Genomic DNA, 15,651 nt, shown 5'->3' with positions numbered 1-15,651 from the left:
ATACTAGAAGGCAAAAAGCACGGTCTGAAGAAACAAAGCAAGTGTCAGAATCAGGCTCAGATGGAGCAGAGATCTGGGAGTTACCAGGCCAGAACTACTTTAAGTGTAAGCAGAGAATAGGAGGGTGAAAACCGTGATTTGAGTGATTCAAACTATACAGTCAACCTCTAGAGCACCCTTAGTCACTGCTTTTAATTAAATTTGTCAGTACGTAAGTCGTACAGACCTGCTTCTAAGTGACACTTGCATGCTTCTCCCTCTGAAATATTTCTAAGTTCTTAATACCAGGGTGAACTCTTCTAATACTTTGGTTAGGGTAATTGCATAGCATTCATGGAAATGGTGCTAGGAGTTTCCCCAAGTTCAACAAGCAAAAGCATAGAATGTGAAAGTGACAGATCTTCTAGCCCCAGCCAATTTTATAAGTAAAAAAAGTGTGTCAAAGAGAACAAGTGATTTGCACAAAGTTACACAGCTCAGAAAAGATTCATGAGTAGAACATTCAGTTCTCTGATATGTTACCCTCATTTCATTATGCTACAGAGGATAACAATATATTTAAAATGTCATCCAATTTAGTAATAAAATGTTTCAAAAGAGGCCATTCGCCCTGGCCAATGCGGCTTGGCTCATTAAGCGTCATCCCAGGCACCAAGAGGTTGCCCGTTCAATTCCCAGTCAGGGCACATGCCCGGGTTGTGGCTCAATCCCAGGTAGGGGTCGTGCAGGAGGCAGCTGATCAATGTTTCTCTCTCATTGATATTTCTCTCTCTCTCTCTCCCTCTCCCCTCCTCTCTAAAATCAATAAAAACACATTCTTTAAAAAAAGGGCCGCCTGGCTGGGCATGGCTCAGTGGTTGAGCATCGACCTAGGATCCAGGCGATCGGGGCTCGATTCCCGGTCAGGGCACATGCCTGGGTTGCGGGCTCGATCAGTAACTCTCTCATCATTGATGTTTCTCTCTCTCTCCCTCCCTCCCCTTTCCTCTCTGAGATCAATAAAGATAAAAAAAAAAAAAAAAAAGGCCATTCAATATATAAAGATCAAAATTTTTTCCCCCAATACATCCCCATTGACTTCAGAGAGAGAAAGAGAGAAGGAGAGAGCTGAAACATCAATGATGAGAGAGGCGTCACTGATCAGCTGCCTCCTGCACGCCCCCAACTGGGGATGGAGCCCGCAACCCAGGCATGTGCCCTGACCGGGAATCGAACCACGGTCTCCTGGATCCTAGGTTAATGCTCAACCACTGAGCCACACCCAGCCAGGCAATAATAATTTTTTAAAATAGATGTCCCCTCTCTTTTTATAACAGATTTTATTTCCCCAATCCCTGCAAATTTTTAAACCCATAGACCAGAAAAAGCATTCACTTTAAATTTTTTTAATATCTGGAGTGTTTTTGGTATTGTTTTGTTTTAATAATGCATGTGCGGACAAAAAGGGGTCACACACTAAACCTGACAAGCCCAAAGGAGGCCTAGGCCTGTGTGGCAGCCTTACAAACTCAGAGGCCAAAAGTAACCACACAGGATGGTCTGAAATTAAAACTTTTTAACTAAAAGCAGTTTATGGTGGGTAGTCATGTCCTAGGCTAAAATCTTCCCTGACAAAAGTCAATCTTCACCTCAACTGAGCCTGTCTACTGTCTTTTTTGCATCTACAGTAATATACCTTTGGAATGTCACAGTAAATTCCTTTTCCTGGACCCCTCAAAGCATAGGCACCACAGAGCAGAGACCACAAATCCCCTCACTGTTACTGTTATCATGGTAATTGTTGACTGTTAGCTGTCCTGTACCCACCTATGTAAAAGAAGTATGTGTCTATCACTTTACTTTTCATCCAATCCCAGAAGTTTCCCCCCTCCCCTCACTTTGCTTTTCCCTGCCTCCCTAATCTGTCACCAACAGATTTCATGTAACCCCTGAAGCCTCCTCTTTTGACAGTAATGTATAAAACAAGGTCCAAAACTGACATTTTTCTGGAGCATTTCCTCCATTCATTGAGATTTTGCTTCCCGGAAATTGTCATCAGTTTGGCTCAAATGAACTTACAAAAATTCTCTATAGGTTTGAATGTTTATTACGTTGACACATGCATGTTATAAAATTATTTCAAACAGTAAGACAGATATAAATCCTTTTTTTTCATTCTAGCCATACTTCCTACCCAAATCTCCAGTTGCTTTTGTTTTTATTTTATACATATGGACTTATACAATTTGACAATTTTAAGGCACATAATTTTAGTCCATAAATTCAATCTTAATTTTATATACTACCAATGGATTAAAGAAAATTAGATACTGTAACACTTTTAAGGCTTTCTTCTATGTATTCTTTTAATTTTGGTTCATATAAATATAATCCTATAATTAGTATTTAACTGGCTTAAGATGCTAAAATAGTCCAGACTTAATTGTGCCCTAGCAGACTGCTAAACTTAAACTGATCCTCTAACCCAGTCAGTTTAAAAAACATAAGTAAAATTACCTGTTTCATCATGGTAGTTCACAGCTTCTGTCTCCATCCATGCATTATCAGTGTTTCGAGGATCATCAACATATCCTTTATATATCTATTTTTAAAAGAAGGCAGACAAAAAAATCAGTGAAGGGTGAAACAGGAATGGGTAGAGCAAAAGCATGTTACCTTCATAAAATCAGCAATGTAAATACTCTGCTCCAAAGAAGTGTGCATATAATTAACTTAACTGTTCACTTAAAACAGTTAAGATGATAAATTATATGTTAAGTGTTTTTTACCACAATAAAAAGAGAAATATAAATACCATAAAACCTTTAACATAGCATTCCTTATGCTTATTTTAAATTTCACAGGGAACAATATTCTCAAAAACCTTTGAGGGAGCTTTAAAATTCACAAAACCCTCAATACCTCAGATTCTAATTCCAGAATTTAGTAACAATAATATTTGAGCCATATGGTTTCTTTAAAGTCTTTATAATTTAAGTATTCTTCTGCTTTAATAATTTCTGTGATTATCATTTCAGACATACAAAGACAGATTCTTCTAGTTAAACGAGATCTATAAAGTTAAATATTAGTAAAGACTAATATTTAAGCTATTAATACATGAAAAGATTGGATCCAGCTATTTAACAAAATGTGAACAAAAAAACTGGACAATACAGATAATTAAGAAATCACAATTCTAGAAAGAAAACAAAGCAATCCAAACAAAAGCCAACTAAAAAAGATTAGGAAATAGGTCCTTTTCCTTATTATTAGTGTGCATATGCTTTTCAAGGTGATTTTTAAAATCTTTACAAAGGCTATGTAGACAAAACAAAAATGGGACTTAAATGGTTATAAACCAGAGAAACTCTGAATAACATAATTTCAAATGTAAATGTCCTTTCAAAAGAGCTGAATTCATGCAGAAAAAATTTTTAATGTTTTCTGTTGGATGGGTGAGCTCGGTGTTACATTAGCTCACACCCAGTCTAAAGAAAGCCTAAGAGAAAAAAATGTATTATAATAAATGATGCAAATGAAGTAAAGTTGGGCTATAAAACTAAGTAGAAACCTATTTACGGTGAAGATCTACTGCAATTTAAGTTGTTTTTATGAATACGCATTACAAATATACAAGTAGTTCACTTTATTCAGAAAATAGAGAATGATCTACCAGATTTCCAGGTGAACTATAAGTAATTCTCACTAATGCACAGGACCAAATCTTTCCTAGGAACCACCATTTCTTACCACTAGATGTTCCTGGCTGAAGAGTTTATGTAACTGTTCCTCTAATTTTCTTTTTTCAGCACTGGATTTCTGTAAGGAGTTGAGAGCTTCCTCACCAAATTCTCTTTTCAGTGTAGCACTAATCTTCTCTCCTGGATCCACCATCCCCTGAGAGGCACATTTTTGTTTATAAAAAAAGAAATAAGCTTTAATTCATTCAACAAATATTTACTGAGTGACGCAGTGGACATTTATCTTTTATCTGCCCATAATCAGGAACCCTATTCTTCTGTCATATACTCTTTCCTAAACCATTTGTGCCTAGTAGAAGCAGCCAATCAGGGTACCTCATATATATTTGACCATAGTAATTGGTCCAAGGATAGCCTATGGTAAACTGAGCCAATGAGACTCCTTTCCAGCTAAGGAAGGAAGGCCTGGAGGCAAGAGTGAAAAGAGAAAGTTGATACTTTCCCCATTGCTCATTCAAGTACACCCACACTGACCTCAATGTTCCTAAGATGTGCCAGACATACTCCCACTTTAGGGCCTTTGCACCTGCTCTATTACTTCTGTTCAAGATGCTTTTTCTCCAGACATCCACATAACTCACTCATTTACCACCTTCAGATCTTTACTCAAATGTTACCTTCTCAGGGAGGCCTTCTCTAACCACCCTGTCTAAAGTGGCAAACTCCCCAACACTTCCTGGTCCCCTTCCTTAATACATATAACCTTCTAGCATACAATTATTTATCTTATATTATCTCTCTCCCCCCATGAAGTGTGAGCACCAAGAGGACAGGGATGTTGGTTCATGTTGCTCTGTTGGATCCTCAATGTCTAAATTAGTGGCTGACAAAATATACTGATGAATGACTCTCAAAATGATATCAGTGATAACAGTTCCCTGACTGATCAGAATTTCAAATGACAATAAAAATATAAACTCCTATGATAAAATCACTATTGCGTTTTGCACTCAGCATTGAGTGAAGTTTGACTACTTGGCTTATAATAAGTAGCCTAAGCTTTTATCACAGTCAGCTGAGATATTCATTTCCATTCCATTTTTATCTTATAAAGAAAAAACCATTCTTGCAGATAGTGGTATGTGTATAAAAAGTCAACCTCTTGTCAGACTATCTCCATTTCACATTATGGCATTAAATATAAAACCCTCTGCCACACACATACATGCTTTTTAAAAGCCATTTAAAATATACCAGTGACATCAAGTCACCAAAAGTACACTCTTCCTGATATTATGGAAATTTTTAAAACTACAAGAAATAGTAAGTTATCTTTTTTATTATGTCTAAAGTTATCAGAATTCAACAACAAAAATGCTAAAAATCTTACCTTGGGCTTGGAGTAGGGGCTGATTTCTGAGCTGGGACCCAACATTAATGAATACCTACTTTACACCAATGCTTGCATGCTATCTCTAGTAATCCTATGAAGTAGATATGATCATCTTTATTGTAAAGATGAGGGTCAGAACTCTGAATCACTCAGCTCAAAGTGGAAAGGCCAGGACATGCGCCTCTGTCTAACTCCAAAGTCCATGTTCTTTCCCAAGGGTTTCAGATTCAGACTCAGATTCTAACAACCTTGTTGTATTATCCTACAGTTGTTATTGACAATGACACTTCATTTCAGTGATGAATGACAAAATAATTACTTACTGAAGTGGTGAGGAATGGAGGGTAGATGGAGTAGAAAAGATCCACACACAATAATCTTTTGGTAAATAAAGCAACTAAAACTAAAAAGAACTTAAAACATTAATTTGATTTAATTTTAATGCTCACCCCTGGGATTGCCCATTCTCCGCAGTCTTTCCTTTTGATTGCAACAAACTGTAAGATGTTTTTCCCAGAAATGGGGTGGGTGATTTTATTTCCACTTCTATCCCTTTTCCATCTGTAAATAGTAATGTAAGATCATAACCAATTTAGAACAAAGACCAAGGTTCTATCTAAGCTTGAGTCAAAGTTATAAAGATGTATTTCTCTTTATAACAGAGTACACATAAATTTACCTATTTCAGCTTCCTTTACCAAAAAGTATTTTGTATTAGAAATATGTCTACTTTCCATAAAAGATATTGTATTCTCCATAATAAAAATTCAGAATATAAAGTTTTTACAGTTTTAAAATACAACCAAAAAAAAGAACTTTAAAAGCACAACAGAATTTAAAGAGAGGGTCATAAAAGCTTTGTTTTTTAAGTCCATAGATCCTTTTCAAGAATTACAGGTAGTGTAAAAGATCTGGTGATATTTGCTTTTCATAGTTCAGAAAAGCAGAGCATATGACACAGGTTCAGCTGTTCTCAAAAGTAGTGCTTCTTAATCTTTTTAAATATATTTTTATTGATTTCAGAGAGAGGAAAGGAGAGGGAGAGAGAAAAAAACATCAATGATGAGAGAGTCATTGATTGGCTGCCTGCTGCACACCCACTACTGGGGATCAAGCCGGAAACCCTAACTGTGCCCTGACTGGGAATTGAACCTCCATCTCCCGGATCATAGGTCTTCGCTCAAGCACTGAGCCTCGCTGGCTAGGCAACTTCTCAATCTTTATGCCTCTTTTTAATTAAAAAAAAATCTCACTCTACCCTTAGTTTAAATTTAAATTTGAATTGAATTGCATGTTTTTAAAAAAGTATCAAAGCTATGTTAACTTCAGAATGCACTTTTTCTAACTACAGCCTCTTTCCCAGAGATGTTGATAAATCTCCCCTTCCCCTCCCCTACCCCCACCACATTTAACTCCCTCCACCCAATTTCAAGAATTGTTCTAATAACTCTCTTAGGCAAAGATAAAGATTTTGAACTTCTAATATTAAACTAAAAAAGAAAGCCTATGGTCTAATTATTGTTCTGCAGGAGATTCAATGAAATAAACTAGTTTAGATATGAGTTTCCAAATTTCTTTATATAGTGGCTGACTACCATATCTAACCCATAATTCCTCCCATGGAAGAGCTGATAGTCTGGCAATGGAGCTAGGGATGTAAGTGAACAGATTATAAGCCACAGTCACAGTTTGATAAGGACAATAACTAGAAATGAAAGAAAAATTGGTACAAGAAGACAACATCTGTTTTTAAGGATGCCAGACAGAAAAATCAGAAGCAAGAAACAAAGTTGTAAAATAAAGTGATGTGTTAAAGGAACAGAGTTCCTAGTCTTGCTTTTTGAGAAAATTGTTTACAATATCTTTCACTGGAAAAAAATGTGTTTAAGAAACTGAATGTAGCCCTGGCTGGGTGGCTTAGTTAGTTGGAACATTGTCCTGTATACCAAAAGGCTGTGGGTTCGATTTCTGGTCAAGGCGCATACCTAGGTTGCAGGTTCAATCCCTGGTAGGGGCCCTTATGGGAGGCAATTCATGTTTCTCTCTTTCTTTCTCTCTCTCTGCCCCCCCTTCCCCTCTCTAAAAAAATCAATTTAAAAAAACATATCCTCAGGTGAGGATTAAAAAAAAAGAGAGAAAGCACAATATTTACAGCCAAATACCTCTGATTCAAATTTCAGATCTACAAGATTTAGGCAAGTCACTTAACCTCAGTGAGTCTCCATTCAGGTCTACAAAACAGATATGTCAATACCTACTTTGAGGAGTTTTGTGAGGAAAAAAATGTAAAAACTAATAAGAGCACCTAGCAAAATGCCTGGAGCAGAGCTATATTTTTTAATCATTTGTTTAGTCTTGTTGATTCTTCAACATCTTTCATTCTTTGTTTCCTTCCTTTGCCACAATCACTCCTCTATTTAGAGGAATTCGTCATTTAACATACGCATTACTGACATAGCAAAGAACATCAACCTAGGAGTACGGCTGAAAGCTAGGCTCCACCACTTGTGAGCTCTTTTGTAGCCTGGACGATCTAAGGCTTCAGTTCTCTTACCTGTATAATGACAGAGTTATGCTCAAAAGTCTGCATTTCAAAAACATGACATACAATCACCATGTTTAATTAGAGCCATTATTTGGTTTACCACAGATAAAGATAAGCTAATTAGAGGCTATCTTTCAAGTCTCTGACTTCCCTTGCTGCTTCATGTCCCCTTACTAGCATTCCTCCTTTAAATGCTTCACACCTTCCTGCTTTTAGCAAGCCTCACCAAAATTAGAAAGAAACTGATACTGCCATTAGTATTTACTTACATTATTTTACTTATATTCATTAATAAGAATATATTAACTCTTCCCATCTCATTTAACCCATAAAGTTTCTAAAGGAATTTAGGTGGATAGATAGGTATGTTGATCGTAGATAGGTTAGGTAGATAGATGAGTGGGTGGGTAAGTGGATGGATGGATGAATAAATGGGTGAATAGAAGATAGATAAATGGATAGATGAAAGATAAAACTGGGGTGGGATGTAAAGGGTTAAGAGTAAAGATCCCTTTTGAAAGAGGAACTGAAAGAGCAAGTAAAAGAATCAGATGGGGTGAGTATTGGTACCTCTTCCAGTAACATGGAAATAAGAAAAATAGGCTGCTTTCCTAGAGTTACAATATGAAATCATTATTATAACTCAGATCAGAGAAAAACAAAGTCTCCGGGAAGAAAGAAAGGCTCTTAAAATATCAAAACTAAAAAAGTAAGGATATTTAGGTCATATGCATTATCTAAAGAAGAAAAATAACAATTACATGTGATAAAGGGAGTTGGTCAGTGAAAAAATCCTAAAAATAATTGAAAGTATGACAGAAATGACAGAAAATTTCAGATGTGTTAGAAACATGGTTTCTATGGAGATTTACGCTAAGTCAATCTAAACTTGAGATTCACCCATCTTTTTTATTCTGATTTTCGCTTACCAGGGGACCTTCAGAATATGATTTTGGCCTACCAGGTGGATCTGCCTCAGAAAGTGTGCCTTTTCCCTGTTCTGAAACCTTCAATGTCTCCAGTTCACACTTCTTCACTTTGGCATTTATATTCTCCACAACAGAATTGTATAAAAATTAACTTAAAGCTCATTTACCACCCACTAGTCTCCTACAAGGGTGTAACCACGCTGACCTGTTCATCATCCCTCAATACTCAAACAGGAATGTGTTACTACGAGGCTTTTTTTCTTAGGCTTCCTCCTGTCCCCCACCCACACCTCAAGTTCAGCTCCAATCCACCTCCTTCACGACACCTTTCTTGGGTGTGCCAGTTTACCATCATCATGCCCACATCCAATCTTCTCATTCTCTAAAGCACCCTGCATCACCCACGTTACGTTGACATGTCTTATTTCTTATGTTCCATCTTGCAAATGAAGCCATAGTTCTTCAATGACAGGGCTAAAACTTAGACCTGTTATACTTGTTTATATCCTCCAAAGCTCCTAATCAATTCTGAGAACATATAGATGCTCAATAAGTATCTGGTGAATTAACTTTGGTTAGATAACGCCTAACCTGCTTATACAATAAAGAACTATAGCTTCACACTAATATCACATCACTATAATTTTACATAGTCCTTTTTAATAGATAGATTTTGTATGTGTACTTATGTATATATACATGTTTGTATGTGTCTATATAAATACATGTATATAAACATTTGTATATATACAAACACATAATACAGGGTATCCCCCAAAAATGTATACACACTTTGAATAATTATATAGGCAGTGTTTATTAAAATACACTTCATTTTCAAAATGCAATAGAACCTAAGGACATAGTGTGTATACCTTTTTTGGGGATATCCTGTATATACATACGTGCATATCTATATAAGTACATGTAAACACGTGGTTACAGTCATTATAGTCTGTATTTTTCCAATCACTGAGCTCCCTGCCACTGAAATTTTTTTTAGCTCTTACCTGGTTATGATGGGATCTGCGGCATGATTTGGGCCCCATCGCCCCAAAAGCCCTCTGCCAACCAAACCTGTCCGTCCCGCAGGATTTCTGGGGGGAAAAACAAAATCAACTGAATGGGTTCATCTTTTTTAACCTAACTTGATATGGCCCAATAAAGGGTAGTAAGAGCAATAAGAAGAATACAGTATCTCCACCCACCCAAGTCCAGTAGCACTATCATAGCTAGCACTGAAAGCACACACTGCCTTATGTTTTTATTTAACTTTTCTTTTGTGCATGTCTTCAGATCGGGGCTTGATCCAGGAGCAGGATCATTTCCAAAGCTGCTCTACAATATAAGAATTTGTTTGTTTTCACCTGTGCTCCTAAGTTCAAAGTGAAACCTTGCTGGACTCTTAAATCTTGTAGGATGAAAGGCTCTGCACCTACTCATCTCTCTCTGAAACAGTGACACTTTATTCAGGGCACTCCCCTCCTCTGCACTCTCTCATCAGCCTCTCTCTACTCTACTCTCCTACAACCCTTTCTATTAAAAATTTTTTTTTGTTACATATTGAAGTCCACTTTTCCTTAGTGGGTTCTGAATTTTTATTATCAGTAATATATATTTTGTAGCATATAAGGTAGTAATATTACTTAACGTTTCAAGATTTCAAGTGTTTCAAGTATTCAATTTTTAAAGAAAACAATTTTAAAGAAGAAAATTTTGTAAAAATGCCAATTTACCATTTAACCTAATGCCAACCCAATATTACAAAGTCTGTCAAATAAACATAACAAGACTCATGCAGGTGCGTTTTTCTTCCAATCAATATTCCTTAAGTGTTCAATTTTCACCATTATGTATCAATGAAATGCCCCAATCTGCAATCTTAACCTATTTAACATTATTTCTTTTGTTCCAGTATGTAAAAGTAAATAACTTGTCAAAATTTTTCTTTTAGCCATCTCTTCTTATTCTGTCTTCCACATGATTGTTATTAAAATTAGATGGATTTTTATATTGTTTTGTACTGGACTTAGAAATATTTCAGCCAGACTTCCAGATAAAGACAAAAAGACAAGATATCTGATCAGGTAAAAATAATTCTCCTTTTGAAATTCACAGGAAAAGGGGCAGGGTGGTCACATGTAACCATACACCCCTGAACACAAATGATCCAAACCAATATTAAGAGAGAGAATGTGCCCTGGCCGGCACCCACTCAGTGGTTAGAGCATCGGCCCTCGCACTGAAGGGTCACAGGTTCGAGTCCTGGTCAAGGACACATACCTGGGTTGCAGGTTCCCCGCCCCCAGTTGGGGCCTGTGTAGGAGGCAACCAATTGATGTGGCTCTCTCACATCGATGTTTCTATCTCTCTTCGCTCTCTCTCTCCCCCTCTCCCCTTCCCTTCCTCTCTCTCTAGAATCAATGGAAAATCCTCTGGTGAAGATTAACAAAACAAAAAAAAAGAGAGAGAGAGAATGTTAGTTTTAGAGATGACTATGCATGTAACTTGTAAATTAGAAGTTTTGGGAAAGACATACAGGCTACTGTATAGCCTGAGAAGCAGAGAAAGTTGTTTGCAGAGGAGAAATGAAGGCAACATATAAAGAAAAGCAGAGAAGAGGCAGAGAGGCAGTCCTGATGGATTTCCAATTTCACCCTTTCCTAAAGTTAGCTGAATTTCTGCTTGAGATGATCCTATAGCCCTACAGTAAAGATAAATCTCACTGTTGCTCTAGGCAAGCTGGGGCCGGCTTCTATTTGTCCAAGAGTCTAGACTAAGGGAACATGCGATCTTGCCTTTGCTGCTTACCCTTTTGTATGTGTACTTATCTTTTAATATATTTTACCAAGAAAAGAACCTAAGGAATGTCAAATACAAGGACAGTTTGACTTAAAAAGATCCAATAACACAGAAAGGTAAGTTACGACTAAAGAAAGAATTTAGCAAAACTGAAGGGCCAGATTGCAGCAAAAGGAGCTCTTATCAATTTCCTTGTCATGAGGAACAAAGAACACAAACTGCAACGCTTTACAAGAAGAGCCATGATTACAAATCTGTGAGCCTTCCTGTTTTATTCGGGACATGCTAATTTCTACATTTCTTCTAAACTTTTATAATGGAAAATTTTGGAGTTGTGTAGAAAAATCAATTTTAAAAGTATACAAATATTCTTGGTATTACATTATTTGGTTATTTTTACTTTTACTCTTATGTTTGGATAATTCTTACTTTAAGGCATTATCACATTTAATAAATAACTACTTAATATACAATTTTTAATCCTTTCTCTGTTAATTTATTCAATTAATTATTTCTAACTTCAAGGTTGAGTTACAAAAAGATGCATTCAAATCCTGCCTCTGCTGCTTATGAACTATAGATATGCAAATTGCTTACATTCTCTCTCTTTATCTGTAAATGGAACTAGAAATATCCACCTACAGAGTTATTGTGACGATTTAATTAGATCACATATGTAAATTATTTTGTACAATGTCTGGCACACACAAGCACTTGATAAACGTTAATTATACTTTCTACGTTTTGAAGATTCACTACTGTAAAATGTTCCACTCCCAGCACCTACCTAGGTCTTCCGTTTTCAATCTCATACCGGCCATTCTGGCTCTTTCTCTCAACATGCCCATCTTTTTCATTAAACTTGGGAGAAAAGTTACTTTCACTGTAATGAGAATACCAATGCAAAATAAGAAATAATGGTCCAATACTACCAACAACTTAATAATGCCAGTCAACCTGTTATTTACAATAAGTAGTATCCCTGAAACTAAAATTTTAAGGCTTATTTTTCACTTACAAATCCATCTTACTCCTTCAAATCAGTTTCTGAGAAAAAAAATCTGTTAACCAAAACACCTTATAATACAAGAATATGTATCATAATCCCTCTGGGAAGGACTAATGGCAGAAGAAATGGACTTCCTCCCACATGCTACAAAAAGTCTATATTACTGTTAGCAAGAAGGAATTGTCTGTGTGCAAATTATGGCAATTATTGGTTCCTACGCAGTTCCAAAAGTAAGATTCCTTCTGATATCTCTATTGTCTCAAAGTAATTTTAATTTTTTCAAATGTACACTGACGATAATTTTTATCAAAGTAAACCTACAAAACAGTGAATTCATCCCACAAGCTTCATAATAAACATAATGTAAATTAAAATAGATATGCTGAAAATGTTCTAGATCTTAATTTGGGTATTAGTTACAGAACTATATAAACATAAAACTTGACTGAGCTTCACCTGCACACTTAAGAAGTGTGCACTTTACTGCATTAATGTCAGATCTCAACAAGAACATTTTAAAAACATAAGTAAACTACTTTCCTTACCATTATGAAATCACTGACATAACTGCATGTCAGTGAATAAAGAGTTGTATAGCACTGGATAGTTCCTGGACAATTCTGACATAAGTTTCACTTTTTCCTTCCTTTAATTCCAGTAAGTGAGCACAGAAATATTTGTGCTCTGTTTTGGGAATAATTTCCAATTTAAATAATACACACATTCTCTCAAGACTTCTAACTAATCTTCCATCTAACCCACAAATAAAAAGAATTAAGTGTTAAAATTATGAAATTATAAAACCAGAATTATAATGCTCTTGGGTCTCCAGAAATTAACCATTAAAATTAAAAATCACAAACTTAATTACAATTAAACCATTAATGTTAGTAATAAAGCTTGATTTAGATGGTGATATATATTCAACTGTTAAAAAACTGGCTGAAGAATAAGAAAATGTATTTGATTTTTCTATTTACATTATATAGCACCCCTGCCAATGTCATTAATTTTAATTGTGCATAATAGGTATTTATAATGCATATGTAAATATATTCATCCTCTAAAATCAGGGAAATGGAACTTATTTAAAGCTAATAATTTCTCCACAGGTGAGCTTCATGACTAATTCATAATCCAAATACTATCACAAAGTTACAACCACATCTTTGGATAAAATAAAAAAACTGTCCGTCAAAATCGAATGACAGCAATAAGTCAGTGGTAAAGTTTAACAACCTAATGAAATAATACGGGATCTATCCAACCAGCAATTTTTACTTAACTGACTAAATGATGCCTTCAGAGGACTATGATTTACAATAAATTCATCCATTAAATCAAATGTATAAAAGGATTCTAAAACTAGGAAGTTTAGCAGAGTAGTTTGTTTTTCTATAAAGTAGAAATAACAACCCTGTTGCCTTCCAGAATACTTATAAGAATAAAATAAAAATAATGTTTATAAAACATTTAGTACAGTGCCTACCTCATAGGCAGTATATTAAAAAAAAAATTGTATTTATTAAAAGGAATATAAATATAAAATATGAGTCAATGTAGCACTTTAATGACTTTAGGCAAAGCATTTTTTGCTTGATTTTTTTGTTTTCCTTTCTGTCTCTCCTTTATTGATTCCTTTTCTTTTCTTCACACTGCTCTACTTTTATCATTTGGAATATATTTTCTTAATAATTTGGAAAATATTTCTGAAAAACATTTTCATTACTTCAAATACAAGTCTAGCTCTGTTGGAAAACAACCACAAAAGATGTTCTATTGATAACCCAGACAGAAAAAATGAAAATAGATACCACTTGTCATTTCATACAACAAAATACTCTGTAGCAAAATAGATATACACATTTAGAATGATCATCGTAAAATCTCCCCAAAAATAAATGAACATAGACTATCTAGCTTTGGCAAGAATTCAAGCAATGTGGAAAACAAGTTATAACAAAATCAAGCACTAAATAAAAATAGTTCAGCTATCAAAATAATTATTTACAAATGCAACCATTATTTTCTCTAAAAACCTTACACCCAGCTAATGCCAGCTAATTTGCTCACCTGATCTGAGGATCTGCCCACCTAGGTCCAGCCAAGACAGAAACTGCAGTGTATTCCACAGGATTATAGTCTTGCCACTCAACAAGCCAGCCTACTTTCTCATTAGGAACCTGGCTGCGCTGAACTTTTGAACCTGGGTAAGGAGATGTCCGAGCCTTGTTGTGGGAATTCCCTTTGATACCATTAGAACCAGACATCACGTTGGAGTTAAGATGAAATCCACAGGATGAAAATGAGTTTCTGGGAGGAAAAAAAAGAAAAAAATATATATATATTTTTAAATATATCTTTATTGATTTCAGAGAGAGAAAAGAAGAGGGAGAAAGAGAGAGAGAAACATCAATGATGAGAGAGTCATTGATTGGCTGCCTCCTGCACACCCCTGACTGGGGATTGAGCCCACAACCCGGGCATGTGCCCTGACTGGGAATCGAACCCCGATCACCTGGATCCTAGGTCGATGTTCAACCTCTGAGCCACGCCCGGCCGGGCAAGAAAAATATTTTAAATAAATACCCAAAAAAGTAAAAATAAAGAACCTAGGTAGGAACAAGATGGCGGCATAGGTAACAGCGGTACCTGCCGCCTCCCACAACCACATCAAAATTACAACTAAAATAAAGAACAACCATCACTCAAGCCTCCTGAATTTGGCTGAACAGAAGCCCACAACTAGGGAACTGAAGAAGCACCCAGACGGGTGGGAAGGACAGAGACAGAGGGCGGAATCCAGGCTGAACTGCGGCATGGCCCCAGTCCCACGGTTTACCTGGAGGGATATATCAGTGGTGGAAGATTCCCAGAGGAGCGAGGGGTCCTGGCCCCACAGCAGGCCCCCAGCCCAGGGTTCCAATACCAGGAAGAGAAGTCCCCATAACTTCCGACTGTGAAAACCAGCAGGGATTGTGACAGAGGGACAAGGAGGCTGCGGGAGTACCATACTCTCCACTTAAAGGGCCAACATACGGACTTACTCAGGCGCGCTCCCTCTGAGCCCCATCGCCAGGCAGCAGCTTGAAATGACCCTGGGACATTCGGGGAGGAACAAACTTGCCTGGAATCAGGGAAAGAGCTGGAGGGGCAGCTTGCTGCCAGACAGAAGAGCTGGCAGAGGCCATTGCTCCTTTGGCAAGCCCCCCCCCCACCAAGCCAGCAGGCCAGTGCCATATTTGAATCGCCAGCACCGGACTCACATCTTTGGCCTCTCCTGGGCACCT

General features: G+C 36.6%; 1 protein-coding gene across 3 annotated transcripts in view; it reads right to left on the bottom strand.

The window, feature by feature from the left end:
* NUDT9 (nudix hydrolase 9) overlaps nucleotides 1-15,651 on the bottom strand; it is a 31,674-nt gene that overhangs the window by 2,953 nt on the left and 13,070 nt on the right. For 2 of the 3 annotated variants that reach the window (XM_081139891.1, XM_081139889.1), the window contains exons 2-7: nucleotides 14,435-14,674; nucleotides 12,140-12,235; nucleotides 9,561-9,647; nucleotides 5,526-5,637; nucleotides 3,733-3,879; nucleotides 2,497-2,581 (exon numbers count right to left, since the gene is read on the bottom strand). In XM_081139891.1, the coding sequence (XP_080996017.1) occupies nucleotides 2,497-2,581; nucleotides 3,733-3,879; nucleotides 5,526-5,637; nucleotides 9,561-9,647; nucleotides 12,140-12,235; nucleotides 14,435-14,631 (724 nt within the window). In that variant the 5' untranslated portion in view covers nucleotides 14,632-14,674. Of the gene's footprint in view, nucleotides 1-2,496; nucleotides 2,582-3,732; nucleotides 3,880-5,525; nucleotides 5,638-9,560; nucleotides 9,648-12,139; nucleotides 12,236-14,434; nucleotides 14,675-15,408; nucleotides 15,431-15,651 lie in introns of those variants that run through there. The other variant, XM_081139890.1, reaches the window with a different exon arrangement.

The sequence above is a fragment of the Miniopterus schreibersii genome (assembly GCF_964146895.1).
Source record: "Miniopterus schreibersii genome assembly, chromosome: 1".
In the NCBI taxonomy this organism is placed as follows: Eukaryota; Metazoa; Chordata; class Mammalia; order Chiroptera; family Miniopteridae; genus Miniopterus; species Miniopterus schreibersii.
Note: the sequence above shows the minus strand (reverse complement) of the source record. Positions and strands in the feature narration are given on the sequence as shown.